Genomic DNA, 20696 nt, shown 5'->3' on the forward strand with positions numbered 1-20696 from the left:
CATAAACTATTCTTGAATAATGCTGAAACAGAAGGCACACTTATCCTATTTCCCCTTAATTCTGTCCTTGCTCCAAATTCCCCCTCAGAAAGTGGAATGGCCATCTAACCATCTTAGCCAGAAACCAGGGGGATGTTTTAGACCTCTCCTTGTTATGCAATTCTCACCGTCAAACTCCCATCCACTCTCCTCAACTATCACTTCACTCTACCTTTTCATATCCTCCCTGCTAAATAATGTCTCCCCAGCTTACCATGATAGATGTCTAATCAGCCCCCTTGCCGCTAGTGTCAATCCAACTGATCTACTGTATTGTTAACTCAGATGAGGATCCTTGTTAAATAAATGGTAAATAAGACCATTTGACTCATTTACTTACAACCCTTAATGGATTCATGGATCTCACATGACAGAAGATAGAAATCAAAGACTGAATTTTCCACGTGAATAGGTAAGACTGCATTGCTCCCTTTTTTGTGTTTAAATGGATCCTCTGTCTGAAAGTAGATCCCAAGCACCTTTACATATCATGCAGGGATTTTCATGACCTGGTTTCACTCACTGCTGCAACTGCAGTTTAGGATGTAATAATCCTCGACTATAATTCACTGCCACCATCCTTGGGTTTTCTCGATTAAACCTTAATGTTTCCTGACTCTGTCCCTATCTCACTGCATGTTCTGCCAGGAAACTCCTCCTCACTTACCACATGCAAGGATATCTTGAAGTCAGGACTACTTCGAGTAGGACTCCCTTCATCAATGAATTCTGTGCAGAGTGTCCTCTCTAGCTACAATCAGTGGATAGCCCCATCCTACCCCGGCCTGTTCATAATAACCACAGTAACTTATAACATTTGTTTGCCTTCTCGTATGCTACTTCTACAAGAGAGAAAAAACACACTGCAGACAGCGCTTGCCAGATTCCATATTCCTACCACCCAGCAGAGGCTCCAAGCATAGTAGGCATTCAAAACATGTCTACTGAGTAAGTGAATGAGCAAACTGGAATGTTCTCATCATAATTCACCACCTGGTCAATTCCTTTAAGATTCAGTATCATGGCTCTTGTGGGAAACCCTTCCTGAGCTCACAGTGTAGGTTGAGTTCCTCCTCCACACTCCCACAGCAATCCCCACTCTTTTACACTCACTCATTATTATAACTGTTATTTTCTTTATTGTTTTCCCACACTAATTTGTAACTTCTTTGAGAGATGTCTATCTTCTTGGAATCTCAAGCACCCACATGGGGCATTAACATACAACCAGGTACACAGAAGTACTCAGTGTGGGCTTTCTGAGTGAATGAAGCGCTGTGGTTAGTAGTATATCCTGGAGTCCTCACAATTTGCTCAAAGCACCAGCTTCCATTTAAGGTTTCCAAGACAACTCTCCCAAACCAACGTTGCATTTTGTTGTTACTCGACCCAATCTGAGAGCCTCCAAAATGGAGACAGCAGTAGGGACTACAGGTTACAAAAAGAAACTTTCTGAAAATAAGCTACTGTATTAAGATGGCAGAGTAGGGATGGAGCTTGCTGCTCTAATCTAGGAGAAGATAGTTCTAAAAAAGTGGAAAGAATGTAGTCTCAGGAAAGTTAGGGAGAAAACTGCAGAGGAAATGCTATGCAAATTAGAAGGACACAGTGGACCTAGGTGGAAGGCAAGGACAAGCCCAACTCAGGACCCCAGCAGCCGAGAGCCTCCGCATCAGTGCTGGAGTGAGGTGAGACCCAGGCTGCAGCAGCCCAAGCCACTGGGGAAAATTTGGTAGGAAGAGCCTAGAGGGAACCCAGCTGCGAGCCCCTTGTGGAAGAGTGTACCCGCCAAACCAGAGGAGAAGAAAACGGAGGGGAGGCACATTGTCTCTCTCTCTCCAATAACCCTGCAATGGCATCCTGTAACAAGCTGAAAGAGAGCAGGAGCCATTTTGGGCAAACCTAACAACAGTGCCAGCTTGTGTCTGCACCCAGCAACCAGCCAAGAGGAGATTCCTGAGTCTGGTAGGGAAAACAACAAGGGGTTGAGTGTTCCTGACTGTGGGAGGATTGTGTGCTGGGGCTGTGAAACACTGAGGCTGCATGGGAGAACGCAGGGTGTGGCTGGGACTTTGGGAAGCACTGTGGGAGGTTCCGCACAATCAGGGCTCCATGGTTACCTGTTAGGGACAATGCTGGGGAATCTGAGCTTACACTGAGGACTGCACAGACCCTTTGTGTGGTCCTTGGGACAGAGTGGACAAATATTATACCCACTGGGGTTAACGCTCAGGCACTGGTCTCCTTTGAGGAGAGGAGCTCAGCTGAGTATATGCCAACAGACAAAAACAAACCTCCCAGCTGATAACAAAAAAAAAAAAAAAAAAGAGATGGACCACGCCAAACCTGGTGTGTCCCCTCAGACATGCCCTTCACCCTGAAGCACGGAACAGAATTCCTTCACCATACCCAACACACACCTCTAGGTATTCCCTGAAAGCAGACACTCCACTAATCCACACAGACACAGTCAAAGATAAAAGCCACCACAGAGAAAAAACAAAGAAACCGAGTATCTCCACAAATGCCAAATAACAAATGCACCAATTCAAGAAACAAGAATAAGGAAAACAACATGATGCCCCCAAAAGAACACAGCACTTCAATACTAGATTGTGAAGATGATGAGACTAAAGAAATGCCAGAAATAGAATTCAAAAAATTGATCCTAGGATTACTTAAAATAATCAGAAGCAAATGCATGAACTAATGAAACCCATACAAAACATGAAAGAAAAATTTTCCAACAAAATTGAGATCTTAAAGAGAAATAAAATTGACATCTTGGAAATTAAGAATTCAACAGAGCCGGTGCCGCGGCTCACTAGGCTAATCCTCCACCTCACGGCGCCGGCACACCGGGTTCTAGTCCCGATCGGGGCGCCGGATTCTGTCCTGGTTGCCCCTCTTCCAGTCCAGCTCTCTGCTGTGGGCAGGGAGTGCAGTGGTGGTGGCCATTGGAGGGTGAATCAACAGCAAAGGAAGACCTTTCTCTCTGTCTCTCTCTCACTGTCCACTCTGCCTGTCAAAAAAAAAAAAAAAAAAAAAAGAATTCAACAGAATAAAAAAATGCACTGGAAAACCTTAACAACAGAATCAGTGAAGCAGAAGAAAGAATATCCAACTTAGAAGACAGAGCACAGGAAATTATACAGTCAGACCAAACACAAGAAGAAGAAACTAGAACACTAAAAACACTGTTGGTAATCTATAGGATACTATCAAATGATCCAAAATATGGGTTCTAGGAATTCCTGAAGGCATGGAAAGAGAGAAAGGATTAGAAGGCTGTTTTAGTGAAATAATAACAGAAAACTTCCCTAATTGGGAGATAGAAAGGGACATTCAAGTAGAGGAAGCACACAGAACTCCTAATAGACACGACGAGAAAAGATCTTCACTACAACACATTGTAATCAAACTCTCCAGAGTAAAACATAAAGAAAAGATTCTAAAATGTGCACAACAGAAATGCCAGATTACTTTCAGAGGCTCTACAGTTAGACTCACACCAGACTGCTCATCAGAAATCCTACAGGATAGGAGAGAAAAAAGAAATATATTCCAAGGCGCAAGAGAAAAGAACTGTCAACCAAGAATACTGTACCCTGCAAAGCTCTCATTTATGAAAGAAGGTGAAATAAAGACTCTCCATGACAAAGAAAAATTGAAAGAATTTGTCACCACCCATCCAGCCCTGCAGAAGATGCTTAACGATGTGCTGCACACATAAACATGGTCATCACTATGAAAGAAGGTAAAGGAAGGAAATCTCTCAGTAAAACTACAAAGGAAATCCAAGTAAACAACAGAAATATTTATGAAAATATGGCAGGGCAAAGTCATTAATCATCAGCAGTCACCTTGAATGCAAATGGCTTCAACTCTCCAGTTAAAAGAAACACACTGGCTGAATGGATTAAAAACAAAACCCATCTAATTGCTGCCTAGAAGAAATACACCTCACCAACAAAGATGCATGCAGACTGAAAGTGAAAGGATGGAAAAAGATATTCCATGCCAACTGATAGCAAAAAAGAGCTGGTGTAGCCATCCTAATATCAGTCAGAATAGACTTTAACAAAAAATTGTTAAAAGAGACAAAGAAAGGCACTATGTAATTATTAAGGGATCAATTTAACAGGAAGATTTGACTATTGTAAATATATATGCACCTAATTACAGGGCACTTGGCTATTTAAAAGAAATATTAAGGGATCTAAAGGGAGACATAGACTCCAATACAATAGTAATGGGGGACATCAATACCTCACTTTCAGCAATGGACAGATCAACCAGACAGAAAATCAGCAAGGAAACAACAGCATTAATCAGCACTAGAGACCAAATGAACCTAATAGATATCTACAGAACTTTCCATCCTACAGTTGCAGAACACACATTCTTCTCAGCAGTATACAGAACTTTCTCTAGGATTGTCCACATGCTAGGCCATAAAGCAAGTCTCAGCAAATTAAAAAAAAATCGAAATCATACCATGCATCTTCTCAGACCACAAGGCTACGAAGCTGGAAATCAGCAACTCAGAAAACTCTAGAACATATGCAAAAACATGGAGACTGAACAACATGTTCCTGAGTGAACAGTGGGTCATAGGAGAAATAAAAAAATTTCTGGAAACAAATGAAGACAACAATATAATATATCAGTACATATGGGATACAGCAAAAGCAATGTTAAGAGGAAAGTTTATACCAATTGGAGCCTACATCAAGAAACTGGAAAGGGACGAAGTAAATGAGCTATCAATGCATCTCAAGGATCTAGAAAAACAACAGCAAACCAAACTCAAAACTTGTGGAAGAAAGGAAATAATTAAAATTGGAGAAGAAATCAACAAAATTGAAACAATACAAAAGTTCAGTAAAACAAAGAGCTGATTTTTTGAAAAAATAAACAGAATTGACACATCATTGACCCAACTAATCAAAAAAGAGAGAGAAGACCCAGTCAATAAAATTAGAGATGAAAAAGCAAATATAACAAAGTCACCATAGAATTAAAAAGAATTATCAGAAATTACTACAAAGAGCTGTATACTAACAAACTAGGAAACCTAGAAGAAATCGATAGATTCCTGGACATATACAACCTACCTAAATTGGGCCATGAATACATAGAAAACCTAAACAGACCCATTATCAAGATGGAAATTTGGGCCGGCGCTGTGGCGCAGCAGGTTAACGCCCTGGCCTGAAGCGCTGGCAACCCATATGGGCACCGGTTCTAGTTCAAGCTGCTCCTCTTCCATTCCAGCTCTCTGCTATGGCCTGGGAAAGCAGTAGAAGATGGCCCAAGTCCTTCTGCCCTTGCACCCACGCAGGAGATCTGGAAGAAGCTCCTGGCTCTTGGCTTCAGATCGGTGCATCTCCAGACGTTGTGGCCAACTGGAGAGTAAACAACTGGATGGAAGACCTCGCTCTCTCTCTCTCTCTGCCTCTCCTCTCCCTGTGTAATTCTGACTTTCAAATAAATAAATAAATCTTTTTAAAAAAAAAAAGATGAAAATTGAATCAGTAAAAGGCCCTCCCAACAAAGCAAAGTCCAGGACTTGATGGCTTCACTGTTGTATCCTACCAGATGTTTAAAGAACTAACTCCAATACTTCTCAAGTTATTCAAAACAAATGAAAGGGAAGGAATCCTCCCAGAATCTTTCTATGAAGCCAGACCACTTAATTCCTAATCCCAGAAAAGATGCAACAGGGAAAGAGAACTTCAGACCAATTTCCCTGATGAACATAGACACAAAAATCCTCAAGAAAATTCTAGCCAATGAAACCCACCAACACATCAAAAAGATCATTAACCCAGACCAAGTGGAATTTACTCCTGGTATGCACGGATGGCTCAACATTCTCAAATCAATCAATGTGATACATCACATTAACAAACTGCAGAACAGGGGCCAGTACTGTGGTGTGGTGGGTTAACACCCTGGCTGGAAGTGCCAGCATCCCATGTGGGCACTGGTTCGAGACCTGGCTGTTCCACTTCTGATCCAGCTCTCTTCTAAGGCCTGGGAAAGCAGTGGAAGATGGCCCAAGTTCTTGGGCCCTTGCACCTACATGGGAGACCCAGAGGAAGCTCCTGGCTCCTGGCTTCAGATGAGTGTGGCTCTGGCCGTTGTGGCCAATTGGGGAGTGAACCAGCCGATGGAGGACCGCCCCCCCTCCCCCCCGGCGCCTCTCCTCTCTCTGTGTAATATTTAAAAAAAACCTGCCTGATTATCTCAATAGGTGCAGAGAAAGCATTTGATAAAATACAACATCATTTCATAATGAAAACTCTAAGCAAATAGTGTATACAAGGAATATTCTATAACACACCAATGCAATTTACGACAAACCCATGGCCAGTGTCCTATTGAATGGGGAAAAGTTGGAAGCATTCACACTAAGATCTAGAACCAGACAAGGATGCCCACTCTCACCACTGGTATTCAATACAGTCCTGGAAGTTTTACTCAAAGCCATTAGGCAAGAAAAAGAAATCAAAGGGATAAAACGGGAAAAAGGAAGTCAAACTATCCCTATTTGCAGATGACATGATTCTACATAAAGGGGATCCAAAAGACTCCACTAAGAGACTATTGGAACTGATAGAAGAATTTGGTAAAGTAGCAGGATATAAAATCAGTACACAAAAATCAACAGCCTTTTTATACACAGACAATGCCATGGCTGAGAAAGAACTAAGATAAATCCCATTCACAATAGCTCCAAAAAAATTCAAATACTTTGGAATAAATTTAACCAAGGAAGTCAAAGATCTCTACGGTGAGAATTACAAAACATTAAAGAAAAAAAAAGATACAAAAAAATAGAAAAATTTTCCATGTTCATGGTTTGGAAAAATCAGTATCATCAAAATGTCCATACTACCGAAAGCAATTTACAGATTCGATGTGATACCAATCAAAATACAAAAGACATTCTTCTCAGATACAGAAGAAATGATGCTGATTTTCATATGGAAACACAGGAGACCTCGAATAGCTAAAACAATTTTATACAACAAAAACAAAGTCAGAGAAATCACAATACCAGATTTCAAGACATACTACAAAACAGTTTTAATCAAAACAGTACTGGTACAAAAACAGATAGATAGACAAACTGAACAGAATAGAAACTCTGGACCAGCGCTGTGGCATAGCAGGTAAAGCTGTTGCCTGCAGTGCTGGCATTCCATATGGGTGCCATTTCGAGTCCCGGCTGCTCCACTTCCAATCCAGCTCTCTGCTTTGGACTGGCTCAACTCCAGCCATTGTAGCCAACCACGCAGTGACCCAGTGAAAGAAAGATCTCTCTCTCTCTCTCTCTCTGTCTCTACCTCTCTATAATCCTGCCTTTCAAATAATTCAATAAATCTTTTTTTAAAAAAATAGAAATGCTAGAAACAATTCAGCAAGTAATTAGTGGCTCCCAAGTACCTACTGACTCTCAAGTGATCTGTGGGAGCCATCTGGTGGCTGTTCCATTTCACTGCATTTCAGTGAGGTAGCTGATAGAAACTTGTTACACTCTATGCCATTTAAATCACACTAAGTTGAAATCTCCCTATGTGGGAAAAATAAAAAGTAAAACCAATTTTTGTATTTATTATCATAGATAATTCAGTCTTGGATTTCTCTCAATTCTGAATGATATTAATAATACCAACCCTCTAAATATGTATCACAATTTTTCTAATTTTAGGCCTACAGAAGTGTCTTTTCACCTAAGAGAATAAAGCAATAAGCATGGAAAAATCAGTAATGAAAATATAGTTGATCCTCATTAACTTGTAAATTATGGATCTGCAAATTTACCTACTTGCTAAAATTTATTTGTAACCCCAAAAGTAATACTCAAACTACCCACATCATAATTCTTGGACCTGGGTAGAGCGGTGAAAAATTTGAATCACATGATGTGCAATTTCTCAGCTGAGGCTGAAGAGAAAGACACTGTCTTTTTTTTTTTTTTTTTTTTTTGACAGGCAGAGTGGACAGTGAGAGAGAGACAGAGAGAAAGGTCTTCCTTTTGCCGTTGGTTCACCCTGCAACGGCCGCCGCGGCCGGCGCACTGCGGCCGGCGCATCGCGCTGATCCGAAGCCAGGAGCCAGGTGCTTCTCCTGGTCTCCCATGGGGTGCAGGGCCCAAGCACCTGGGCCATCCTCCACTACACTCGTAGGCCACAGCAGAGAGCTGGCCTGGAAGAGGGGCAACCGGGACAGAATCCGGCACCCCGACCGGGACTAGAACCTGGTGTGCCAGCACCGCAAGGCGGAGGATTAGCCTATTGAGCCATGGCACCAGCCACTCTGCTTTCTTATTTTAGCTTTTACACTATAAACAAGTGACATTCCATGGTATATTTCATGCCACAATTTTCACTGTTCCTATTTTTGATAATTTCACTGTTTAAAGTGGCTCCCAAGCATAGTGCTGTTGGTTGTGAGTTCAAGATCAATGAATCAACAATATATATTAAGTAACATGCCTCTAAATAGAAACACAGGCGCAGGTGTCTGGTGTGGCAATTAAAATGCCACTTGAATACCTGCATTCCATAGCAGAGTACCTGGTCTTGAGTCCTGGTTCCACTTTTTTTTTTTTTTAAGAGAGTAGGATGGGATGGAATTTGTGTGTGTTTGGTTTCTTTGTTGTTGTTGTTTTGTTTTATTTATTTGAGAAGCAGAGTTACAAAGAGAAAGAGAGGAAGAGACAGAGAAAAAGGTCTTCCATCCGCTAGTTCACTCCCCAAATGCAGCTGGGCGAATTTGAAGCCAAGCCAGGAGCTTCCTCCAGTTCTCCCACGTGGGTGCAGGAGCCCAAGCACTTGGGCCACCTTCTACTGCTTTCCCAGGCCATAGCAGAGAGCTGGATCGGAAGAGGAGCAGTTGGGACTAGAACCGGCACCCATTTGGGATTCTTGCGCTGCAGGCCACAATGCCGGCCCCCTGGTTCCACTTCTGACTCTAGCTTGATGCTAATGCATATCCTAGAAGGCAGCAGGTAATGGCTCAAGTCGTTTGCGTCCCTGCCACCCATGCAGAAGAACTAGATTGCGTTCCCAGCTCCCAGTTTCAGTGCGGCCCAGCACTGGTTGTTGAGAGCATTCAGGGAATGAACCAATGGATGGAAGATTCTTTCTCAAACTTCCAAATAAATAAATTTTGAAAAAAATCATGTGTAAGCCACTAAAAATATACTGAAACACACTTAAAACCAAGTTATGTAATTATCAGTTACAAACATTCACGACTACAAACTAGCAGGCACTGAACCCTGTATTTCCTCTAGGAGGAATGGTTCAATATTTGTTACTATGTTTGTGGTGACTTAATAGAATATAGCTGCCACAGATAACTACAATCACGTAATGAGAATCAAGGCATGCTGGTGGTTAGTTTTCTCTACCTTATCTTTGTTTCTATTTCTAAACAGCAGAAACTTTAGTTAGTTAAGTTCTAAAATAGTCCTGGCTATACTGAACACTGTGTCTAACATTCATACAACATAAAGAGTGAATTTCTTTTTTTTTCTTTTTTTTTTTTTTAAGTACCTCCTTCTTTGACCAAAGGGATGATTTTATTTTTTATTTATTTATTTATTTTATTTATTTGACAGGTAGATTCATAGACAGTGAGAGAGAGAGAGAGAGACAGAGAGAAAGGTCTTCCTTCTGTGGTTCACCCCACAAATGGCCGCTGCAGGTGCTTCCTCCTGGTCTCCCATGCGGGTGCAGGGCCCAAGCACTTGGGCCATCCTCCACTGCCCTCCTGGGCCATAGCAGAGAGCTGGACTAGAAGAGGAGCAACCAGGACTAGAACCCGCCCACATGGGATGCCGGCGCCGCAGGCGGAGGATTAACCAAGTGAGCCATGGTGCCTGCCCCAGGAGTGAATTCCTACAGTATCATCTGATTGAGCAATATCCTAAGCAAGAAGATCTGTCATGTCACAGTTTTGTTGGGCTAGCTGTACTTTTGTAGCGAACATTAAAATAAATCCATTACTATTAAAAAATGTTAAGTCTACATATTCGTATTATTAGAATAATCTGATGTCCTATCCTGTGGTTGACATGCAAGCACTGATACAAGAATCACATTTTGGGAAGTGCTGCCATGTATCTATCACAGGAAAACTTTTCATTTATAAACATTTCTTTTAATAAAAAAATTTGCAAGCCCCATCTGTAAAGCGTTATACTTTTATCAATTTAGATTAGGAATATACTGTAGATTATAAAATAAAACACTCAGCATGGAAACAGTTCAAAAAAAGTGTGACGGGATGTAAAGTGAATATTCTCACAGAGGATATATCCAAAACAGTATTTTGGTGTATACCTGACACTGTGCCCAGCTGCTGAGGTGACGGCTGAGGATCCCACTGTTGTCGCAAAGACGCTGCGTGGGTACCAGGCTGCGGAGCGCGCAAAGCACGTCCCAGCGAGACGCTCTCCGCAGCTGCCGGCAGCCCGAGCCGCTGCCCTTCACTGAGTTCGCCCACACTGTTTTCCAAGTCCTTTGCGGAGCATAAACAATTGTTAAAACCTTTGGATTATAATCAAATACAACCCACACCACTTAACTACTTCAAGGTTTCAGAAAGTGCTTATCATGCCACATGCACACTGAATGAAAACCAAGCTATATTAAAGTTAGCTTAATAAGGCAGCTGATGATAGGCTTTTGAATATCTTATTTTTTATGAAGTTAACTATTACCTGTTTTTCAACTTCCTACTAGACAGCAATAAAACATGTAAGAAAAATGCTATTATACTTTAAAATGCTAATTCCTGGCACCTGTTAAAACACTGTTCATGCAGCTTAAAAGTAGAGTAACAGAAAATACTTGCATAAATCTCATCATGAATAAAAACTGCCTAATGCTGTTAGCATGTACTTTACAATGAAGCAGCTGAAGGGGAGAATACTATAACTTAAAAAGCACGAGTATTACGCCTAGGGGCCGGCGTTGTGGCACAGCAAGTTAAGCCACTACCTGCGACACTGGCAGCCCATTTGAGCACCAGTTCAAGTCACAGCTGCTCTGCTTCCAATGGAGCTTCCTTTTAGTGGGCAGAAGATGGCACAAGTATTTGGGCCTCTGCCATGCACACAGGGAACCTGGGTGGAGTTCCAAACTCCTGGCTTTGTCATGATCCAGTCCCAGTCATTGTTGCCATTGAGGAGTGAAATCCCAAATGAATTTGGATGAAAGATATTTCTCTATTTCTGCAACTGTGTCTTCCAAATTAAAAAAAAATCTTAAAAAAATTATACCTATGAAATAATTATACCTATGGGGGCCAGTGCCGTGGCTCACTTGGTTAATCCTCTGCCTGCGGCACCGACATCCCATATGGGTACCGGGTTCTAGTCCCGGCTGCTCCTCTTCCAGTCCAGCTCTCTGTTGTGGCCCGGGAAGGCAGTGGAGGATGGCCCAAGTGCTTGGGCCACTACACTTGCATGGGAGACCAGAAAGAATCACCTGGCTCCTGGCTTCAGATTAGCGCAGATTGAAGGAGACAATTTTAATCGTGTTAAATAAAGCTTTTTCCCTGGGGAAGTACCTCTGCATGACAGGCTGCTTGCTCTGAAACTACTGGCTCCTGGTTTTGTTTAGCAAGAAGAGAAAGAACTGCCTCTGTACGACATTCTTTATGGGGTTTCCTAATCACTTGTCCTTCGCTGGGAGAATCATCTTCCTGAAAGAAACAAAAAGACAGCACAACAAAATTTTATCAGACCATTCCATTTTTCTCCATTTTCGATTGATAAAAACTCAGCACTCATCACAAAACAATACAGATTGGGTATACTCATCTAAAATGCTTGAAACCAGCAGTGTTTTCAGATTTTGGATAGTGGAATATTCATGTACATAGAATGAGGTATCTTGGCAATGGGAACCAAGTTTAAACACAAAATTCATTTATCATTCATATGCACCTATACACACAGCCAAAAAGGAATTTTCTACAACAATTTTAGATAAACTCGTTCCCTTGTAAATATAGGCATTAAAATGTTCTGAAGTTCATAAAGAGCAAATTTTTTGAAAAAAAAATTTTTTATTTGAAAGGCAGAGAGGAAGGAAGAGACTTTCTACCTACTGGTTCATTTCTCAAAAGCCCACAACAGCCAGAGCCAGACCAGGATGAAACCAGGAGCTCAGAACTCAGTCTGGGTGACAGGGAACCAACCACCTGATCTAATACCTGCTGCCTCCTAAGGTGCACATTAGCAGGGAGCTGGAATTCCTGTGCCAAATGTCTACCACCCTAAATTATTTTATTTTTAGTGAAATAAAGTTGATCAACTTTGGAATAAAAAGCTCATATATTCCCATATATTCATAGATTAACACCTACTGATACAGTGAAATTATTCTGGGTTTTTCCAGATTGTTCTTTTGAATTTGATTTTAGTATAAACTTGTAGCATATTTAATTTAAGCATCTTAAAATACAAATTAGAATTTAGTTTCAAATGTAGAAAAAGAAAGAAGTTATAATTTAGTACTAGTTCAATTTAGCTATTTATTTTAAAGAAACGTAAACACGTGTTTGCATTTGGATAAATTCTAAGAATAGATAAAAATGCTTTAATAGCATATAAAATAAGCCAAACATTAGTATGATGTTTCTGTGAGAATAAAGATGTTTCATTTATTCCTTTACCCCATATTATTTCATAAAATTGATTGTGTATACTCTTCACAATATAGTCAACCAATCACTTGCGATAAATAATCACTATTAAAAAAAACTGCTGGATCCATCCAGCACTGTGGTGTAGCGGGTGAAACGCCACCTGTGGTGCTGGCCTTCCCGAATGAGCACTGTTGGAGTCCTGGCTGCTCCACTTCAATCCAGCCCCCTGCTAACGTACCTGGGAAAGCAGCAGAGGATGGCCCAAGAGCTTGGGTCCCTGCACGCACACGAGACTCGGAAGAAGCTCTTGACTCCTGGCTTTGGACCAGCCCAGCTTCGGGCATGGCAGCCATGTGGGGAGTAAACCAGCAGGACAAAAGATTTCATGCTCTCTCCCCCTCTCTTATTTTGCCTTTCAAATAAATAAATAAATCTTTTTAAAAAATTTTAATAAACTGTTCAGGGCCAGTGTTGTGGCACAGCAGGTTAAGCCTCTGCTTGCAACACTGGCATCCCACATGGGCATCCAATGCAGCTTCCTGTTAAGGTGCCTGCAAAAAGCAGTTGGAGGTTGGCCCAAGTGCTTGAGCCCTTGCCACAGACATGGGAAACCTAGAAGAGGCTCCAGGCTCCTGGATTCGGCATGGTCCATCCCTGATCATTGTGGCCATATGGGGAGTGAACCAGTGGATGGAAGACCTGTCTCCCCCTCTCTCTGTAACTCTGCCTGTCAAATGTATTTAACCAAAAATATGTTTTTAAAAAAGTCAAATGTATTTAAACAAAAAATGTATTTAAAAAATGTATTTAAAAAAAATCAACCGTTCCATTAAAACATTATTTAAAAAAGCCTCCTTAATAGAGTGGCCATTATGCCCTAAGGGGGTCAAGCCACTGCTTGGAATGCCCATATTCCATATCAGAGAGCCTAGGATCAAGTCATACTCCCTCTTCCAATCCAGCTTCCTGCTAATGCAGCTCAGGGAGGGAGCAGATGATGGCTCAAGTGCTTGAGTCCGCACCACCCACAGGGAGGCCAGCATGCAGTTCCCAGCGCCTCACTTCAGCATGGCCCAGCCCAAGTTGTTGCAGAGACGAGAGAGACGGAAGATCTCTGTCTTTTGTGTGTCTCTATCTCTTTCTCTGTCACCTTGCCTTTCAAATAAATATAAATATATAAATAAATAAAAAGTGAATAGCATTTAAAACAAACTCCCTAATGAAGTATTTTTATACTCCTGTGCAAAATAATATTTTAAAAAACAGTGATAACAGCAATGCTTAGCAAAAGATATGGATAAATACAGATGACAGTTGAGTATAATTACCTTTTCTTGCTTAGATTGTTGAAAATATATGCAAGGTAAAAATTTCTATTTCCTAGTAATTTTTTTCAAAAGAAAATTCCTACTATCACTTCTGAATTATATATATGCATATATGTAATATTTTTAATGCCGATTTTTTCTCCTGTACAGTATCCCTGGATTCTATTTCAGTTTTTCCTTTGAAAGCCATTAAATTTAAATATGTATTAGCACAAACAATTTTAATTGTGGTTAGGGACACATAACAGTTGCAATATAAGAGAGTTGCTTTAAATAGTTAAGGTCTTGTTCAAATATTCTAAAGCCAACATATCCAGGGAATAATTTGCATAGAGCTATATATAATTACCTGATTATATTAACTGTGCTCCTTTTCTTCCCTGCAACTGCTGGAGCCAGAGAGATTAATAATTTTCTTTCTCATAAGATTACATAATAAAATGTGAAAGAAACCTTAAATTCCTTCTAGATATTTTACTAAAATTTGTGTCAAATAACTGAACCAAAAAATCTGATGAATGGCAACAAGTTCCCATTAGAATTCAATGTCCTTACCATTTCAAGGGCATCCTGCAGAGTACTGGATAGGCTATCATTCAGATTTGTCAAATACAGCCCTCCATCTCCTAAAACTATAAATTAAAATGTAATTATTTAGAAAAAAGAAAAAACACAAATTTAGTAAATCATCTGACCATGATAAGCCACAGAATGTTACAGTCAAACTTACACTGCAATAAAATACTGGGATAGTAAAAAACAAGTAAATAACTAACTACTCAATCTCAGCAGTATTTTTTAAAGTACAGTTTACAACACAAGATTCCTGTTTCACCAACTAGCTGTCAGAACTGAAAGGGACTATAGAAAGCAACTGTAACTAAAAAATTGAAAAATAGGGATTTCTATATAATATTAATGAAATTAAAAACTGATAAATGGGACTGGCAATCTGGCCTGATGGGTTAAACCACCACCTGCTATGCTGGCATCTCATATGGGTACCAGTTTGAGTGCCGGTTGTTCCACTTCCTATCTAGCTCCCTACTAATACACCTGGGAAAGCAGACAGAAGATGACTTGGGCCCCTGTTCACACATGGGAGACCCAGATGAAGGCAGTCCCTGCTTTGGGCCTGGCCTCACCCTGGCCACAGTGGTAATTTGGGGAGTGAACCAGTGCACATAAGCTTCTCTTTCTCTCTTTCTGCTCTACCTCTCTCTCTAACTCTGCCTTTCAAACAAAAATAAGATAAACCTTAAAAAACATTTTTTCCTGGGGCTGGCACTGTGGCACAGTGGATTAATGTCCCAGACTGAAGCACCAGCATCCAATATGGGCGCCGGTTCTAGTCCCAGTTGCTCCTCCTCCTATCCAGCTCTCTTCTGTGGCCTGGGAAAGCAGTGGAAGATGGCCCAAGCCTTGGGTCCCTGCACCCATGTGGGAAACCCAGAAGAAGCTCCTGGCTCCTGGCTTCGGATCGGCGCAGTTCCAGCCATTGCAGCCAGTGGGGAATGAACCATCAGATGGAACACCTCTCTCTCTCTCTCTCTGCCTCTCCTCTCTGTGTAACTCTATCACATAAATAAATAAATCTTTTTTAAAAAATTTCCTTTAAAAAAAAAAATCAGGGCTGGCACCGTGGCTCACTTGATTAATCCTCCGCCTGTGGCGCCGGCATCCCATATGGGCGCCAGGTTCTAGTCCTGGTTGCTTCTCCTCCAGTCCAGCTCTCTGCTGTGGCCTGGGAAGGCAGTGGAGGATGGCCCAAGTGCTTGGGCCCCTGCATCCGCATGGGAGACCAGAAAGAAGCTCCTGGATCTTGGCTCCTGGCCTCAGATCGGCATAGCTCCGGCAGTAGCGGCCATTTGAGGGGTGAACCAATGTAAGGAAGACCTTTTTATCTGTCTCTCTCTCTCTCGCTGTCTAACTCTGTCAAAAACAAAACAAACAAACAAACAAAACAAAAAACAACAACAACAAAAAACACCTGGGACCGGCGCTGTGGTGCAGCGGGTTAATGCCATGGCCTGAAGCGCCGGCATCTCATATGGATGCTGGTTCAAGACCTGGCTGCTCCTCTTCCGATCCAGCTCTTTGCTATGGCCTGGGAAAGCGGTACAAGATGGCCCAAGTCCTTGGGCCTCTGCACCCATGTGGGAGACCAGGAAGAAGCTCCTGGCTCCTGGCTTCGGATCGGCACAGCTCCAACCATTGCAGCCATCTGGGGAGTGAACCAGCGGATGGAAGACCTATCTCTATCACTCTCTCTCTTTCTGTCCTTTCTCTGTGTAACTCTGACTTTCAAATAAATAAATAAATCTTAAAAAAAAAAAATCAATGGGCCAGCACTCTGACATAGCAGCAAAAGCAGCCACCTGTGGCGCCAGCATCCCATATGGGTGCTGGTTCAAGTCCTGCTCCACTTCCAATCCAGCTCTCTGCTATGGCCTGGGAAAGCAGTAGATGCCCCCAAGTCCTTGGGCCCCTGAACCCATGTGGGAGACCTGGAAGAATCTCCTGGCTCCTGGTTTTGGATTAGCCTAGCTCTGGTTGCTGCAGCCATCTGGGGAGTGGACCAGCGGATGGAAGACCTCTCTCCCTGTCTCTGCCTCTGCCTCTCTTTACCTCTCTGCCTTTCAAATAAATAAGTAAATAAATTTTTAAAAGAAAAAAACATCTAAAAGCCCTTGAAATATCATTTAAAAATAATACAACTCAGATATTAAAAAATATAGGATAGGGGAAGGAGTTAGTTAGGGCACAGTAGGCAAAGTCACTACTTGAGATGCCCATATCCCACCTAAGAGCACTGGTTTGAGTCTCAGCTGCTCTGCTTCCAACCCAGCTTCCTGCTAATGCATCCTGCAGATCACTGATGCTAATGCAGCAGATCATAACCCAAGCGCATGGGCCATTCCACCCACACAGCAGACCAGGATGAAGTTCCGGGCTCCTGGCTTCAATCTGATATGTCATTGCTACTGTATTTACTGGAGGAGTGACCCACAGATGGAAGATCTGTGTGTGTGTGTTTTATTCTTTCTTTCAAGTGGATGAAAACAAACATTTGGGAAAAAAATAAGGTAGACATATACATTAATATTGAATGATGTCCACATTACGTAAAAAATTCAGGATTTGAGATAGTATGCATTACATACTATTTTTAAATATATAGATACATATGGATATAATTAGGTATGTATACATGCAGACAAAAAGGGGATGTCCTCAAACTATTAAAATTGATACTAATTCCAGAGGGTGGGATTATAAGGAAGATTTTATCGTCTGAAATTAGAGCTCTTAAAAGGTAACTAACTGGCCGGCGCTGCGGCTCACTAGGCTAATCCTCCGCCTAGCGGCGCCGGCACACCGGGTTCTAGTCCCGGTCGGGGCGCCGGATTCTGTCCCGGTTGCCCCTCTTCCAGGCCAGCCCTCTGCTGTGGCCAGGGAGTGCAGTGGAGGATGGCCCAGGTGCTTGGGCCCTGCACCCCATGGGAGACCAGGAAAAGCACCTGGCTCCTGGCTCCTGCCATCGGATCAGCGCGGTGCGCCGGCCGCAGCGCGCAGGCCGCGGCGGCCATTGGAGGGTGAACCAACGGCAAAGGAAGACCTTTCTCTCTGTCTCTCTCTCTCACTGTCCACTCTGCCTGTCAAAAAAAAAAAAAAAAAAAGGTAACTAACTTACACAGAGACCTTGCACTTTCTACTATACCATGTTAAGTCTTGAAAATTAAATGAAAAACCTTTAAAACAAAAGTATTCCCTCCCTAGGAAGTTATAACCTAACCAGTGAAATCAATTAATACAAGTTAACTTACCACTGGTAGCCAATTTTTGTCCAACGTTAAATAAAATCTCTCCTTCAGAGATGGGCCTATCTAGAGTTTCTGTTTCGGTGACAGTGACACTCAAAGTGCTCTCCGGTGTTGATGAATCAGAAGTTGGCATCTGGGAGGAGGAAGGAGCTTTGGCACTGGCAGGAAACGGTGTGAGGGGCACTGCTTCTGGAGCTGCAGGCTGAGCTGGGAAATCCTCACTCTCAGGTTCTTCATCTTTAGCCACAGACATGACACTAGGCAAATGAAGACATATTATGAACATACTGGATTCCTGAAGGCCACTGATATAAAAGCAGAAATGTCTCCTTTAACAAAGTATCACCATAATCTATACTATTGTAATTAAGGAAATTTATTTTTCTAAAATTGCTTTTATGCTTCTTTTTAAAAGCCTTGTTTTTTTATTTTTATTTATTTATTTATCTATCTATGTATTTATTTGATACAGAGTTATAGACACAGAAAGGGAGAGACAGAGAGAAAGGACCTCCATCCACTGGTTCACTCCCCAAATGGCCACAACCGCCAGAGCTAGGCTGATCCGAAGCCAGGAGCCAGAAGCTTCTTCCAGGTCTCCCGCTCGGGTACAGGGTCCCAAGCACTTGGGCCATCTTCTACTGCTTTCCCAGACCATAGCCAAGAGCTGTATCAGAAGAGGAGCAGCCAGGACTTAAACGGCGCCCATATGCAATGCCGGCACCACAGGCAGATGCTTAGCCCGCTATGCAACAGTGCTGGCCCCTGCTTTTACCTGTTTTTATACTTTTATTGTAGTTATCCTGGAAGCTCTTTCAGTCACAAAATAAATCTATGTGCAAATATATAGTCAGATAAAAGTTAACTGATCACAGTAAATGATGATCCACATTGTGGAGAAGTTATTTTCTAATATTAACAATGTGAGAAACAGCTGTATTTTAGTCTATTTCAAATATTTTAAGAAAGAGATGTGGGGGGCAGCGCTTGGCACAGTGGGTTACAGCCCTGACCTGAAGCACCAGCATCCCATATGGGGCTGCTCCACTTCTGCTCTAGCACCCTGCTAATGCACCTGGAAAAGCAGCAGAAGAACCAAGTCCTTGGGCCTCTGCACCCATGTGGGAGATCTGGAAGAAGCCCCTGGCTCCTAACTTAGGATCAGCTCAGTTCCGGCCACTGCGGCTATTTGGAGAATGAACCAGCTAATGGAAGACCTCTCTCTCTCTGTCTCTACCTCTCTCTGTAGATCTTTCAAATAAATAAAATAGATTAATAAAAAAAGGAAAAAGAAAAGAAGAAAAGAAACCTGCTAAAACAAAAGGAAAAAAAGAAAGAAAAAGATGGAGACTGGCAGTGTGGCTCAGCAGGTTAAGCTGTCAGCTACGATGCTGGCATCCTATATGGGCACTGGTTTGAGTCCTGGCTACTGCAACTGATCCAGCTACCTGCTTAAACGCCTGGGAAAGCAGTGGAAGATGACCAAAGTACCTGAGCCCCTGCCACCCACATGGGAGAACCATATGAAGTTCCTGGCTCCTGGCTTTGGTCTGGACTAACCCTGGCCATTGCGGTCCACTTAGGGAGTGAACTAGCAGATGTTTCTCCCTCTCTCTGTAACTGCCTTTTAAATAAAATAAATTAAAAAAAAAATAGAAAGAGATGAAGATACGGATATATTTGGTAATTTTAAGAACTTAATATTTATGAAAGTTCTTCCTTCTAAAATATAGTTGCTGGTTTATAAAAGTTTTATCATTTGCATGTTTTCTTTCTTTTAAAAAAAGATATTTATTTATTTGAAAGGCAGAGTTACAGAGAGGCAGATGCAGAGAGAGAGAGAGAGAGAGAAAGAGAGAGGTCTTCCATCTGCAGGCTCACTCCCCAAATGGCTGCAATGACCAGAGCTGGGCTGATCCAAAGCCAGAAGCCAGAAGCTTCTTCCAGGTCTCCCATGCAGGTGCAGGGGCCCAAGGGCTTGGGCCATCTTCCACTGTTTTCCCAGGCCATAGCAGAGAGCTGGATCAGAAGAACAGCAGCTGGCATATGAACTGACACCATATGGGATGTTGGCACCACAGACAGTGGCTTTACCCACTATGCCATAGTGCTGGCCCCTTGAATGTTTTCAATGGGTTACATAAGTCAACCTTAAGTTGGAATGTAGAGCTACCAAAAGGAAACAGAGTTGGCCCTCCATAGCCTTAGGTTCCACATCATACATTCAACCAATCCCAGATCAATGATAGTTTACCCATACAGAATATGCACAGATTTTTCAGGTCAGCACTCCCTACACAACACAACTAGTTACATAGCACTTAGGTGTGTTAGGTATTGTAAGTCATCTAGAGACGATTTAAATTCTGTGAGAAGACATGAGTGGATTGCCTGTAAATACTATGCCAGTTTTCCTAAGGGTCTTGAGCATCTGTGGACTTCAGTACTCATGGTGAGGGGTGGGGGTGGGGCATCGTTCTAGAACCAATCACCCCCAGATACCAAGGGGAAAATCACATGTTCTCATTTACATAGCTCTTGGGTAAGGAAGCTCTTCTTGAAGAAAGTTAGGATTCTCTTCTTCCAAAGGCAGGTCTCCATCAGCCCATGGCTTAGGAAGCTCTGGGCTCGGTATCTTCAACTTCTCGATGGAAATCTCTGACAAACTTGGGGTAACAGCTGCTGCTGGAGGAGGTGTTGTAGCAGGAGTGACTGCTGGAGTATTAATAAGGGTGATGGCAGGCATATCATTTCCTAAAGATCTTTCTAAAAGAGAAAGAAAAAGATGAAAGTCAGCAAATAACTCCATTGGAAGCCAAGATATTTTGCT

The 20696-nt window shown here is 42.2% G+C and overlaps 1 protein-coding gene across 9 annotated transcripts in view; it reads right to left on the bottom strand.

Moving 5' to 3' along the window:
• The window catches only part of KIAA0586 (KIAA0586 ortholog), a 118717-nt gene that overhangs the window by 39180 nt on the left and 58841 nt on the right, over window positions 1–20696 (bottom strand). For all 9 annotated transcript variants that reach the window (XR_007910261.3, XM_008269722.5, XM_008269714.5 and 6 more), the window contains 5 exons: window positions 20398–20632; window positions 17870–18123; window positions 14598–14674; window positions 11632–11766; window positions 10401–10578 (listed from right to left, as the gene is read on the bottom strand). Coding sequence is in view for 8 of the 9 variants with exons in the window: in XM_008269722.5 (XP_008267944.3) it covers window positions 10401–10578; window positions 11632–11766; window positions 14598–14674; window positions 17870–18123; window positions 20398–20632 (879 nt within the window). In the remaining variant the exon portion in view is untranslated. The remainder of the gene's footprint in view (window positions 1–10400; window positions 10579–11631; window positions 11767–14597; window positions 14675–17869; window positions 18124–20397; window positions 20633–20696) is intronic.

The sequence above is a fragment of the Oryctolagus cuniculus genome, chromosome 12 (genome assembly GCF_051225735.1).
Source record: "Oryctolagus cuniculus isolate XC-2025 breed Fujian yellow rabbit chromosome 12, ASM5122573v1, whole genome shotgun sequence".
Taxonomy (NCBI): domain Eukaryota; kingdom Metazoa; phylum Chordata; class Mammalia; order Lagomorpha; family Leporidae; genus Oryctolagus; species Oryctolagus cuniculus.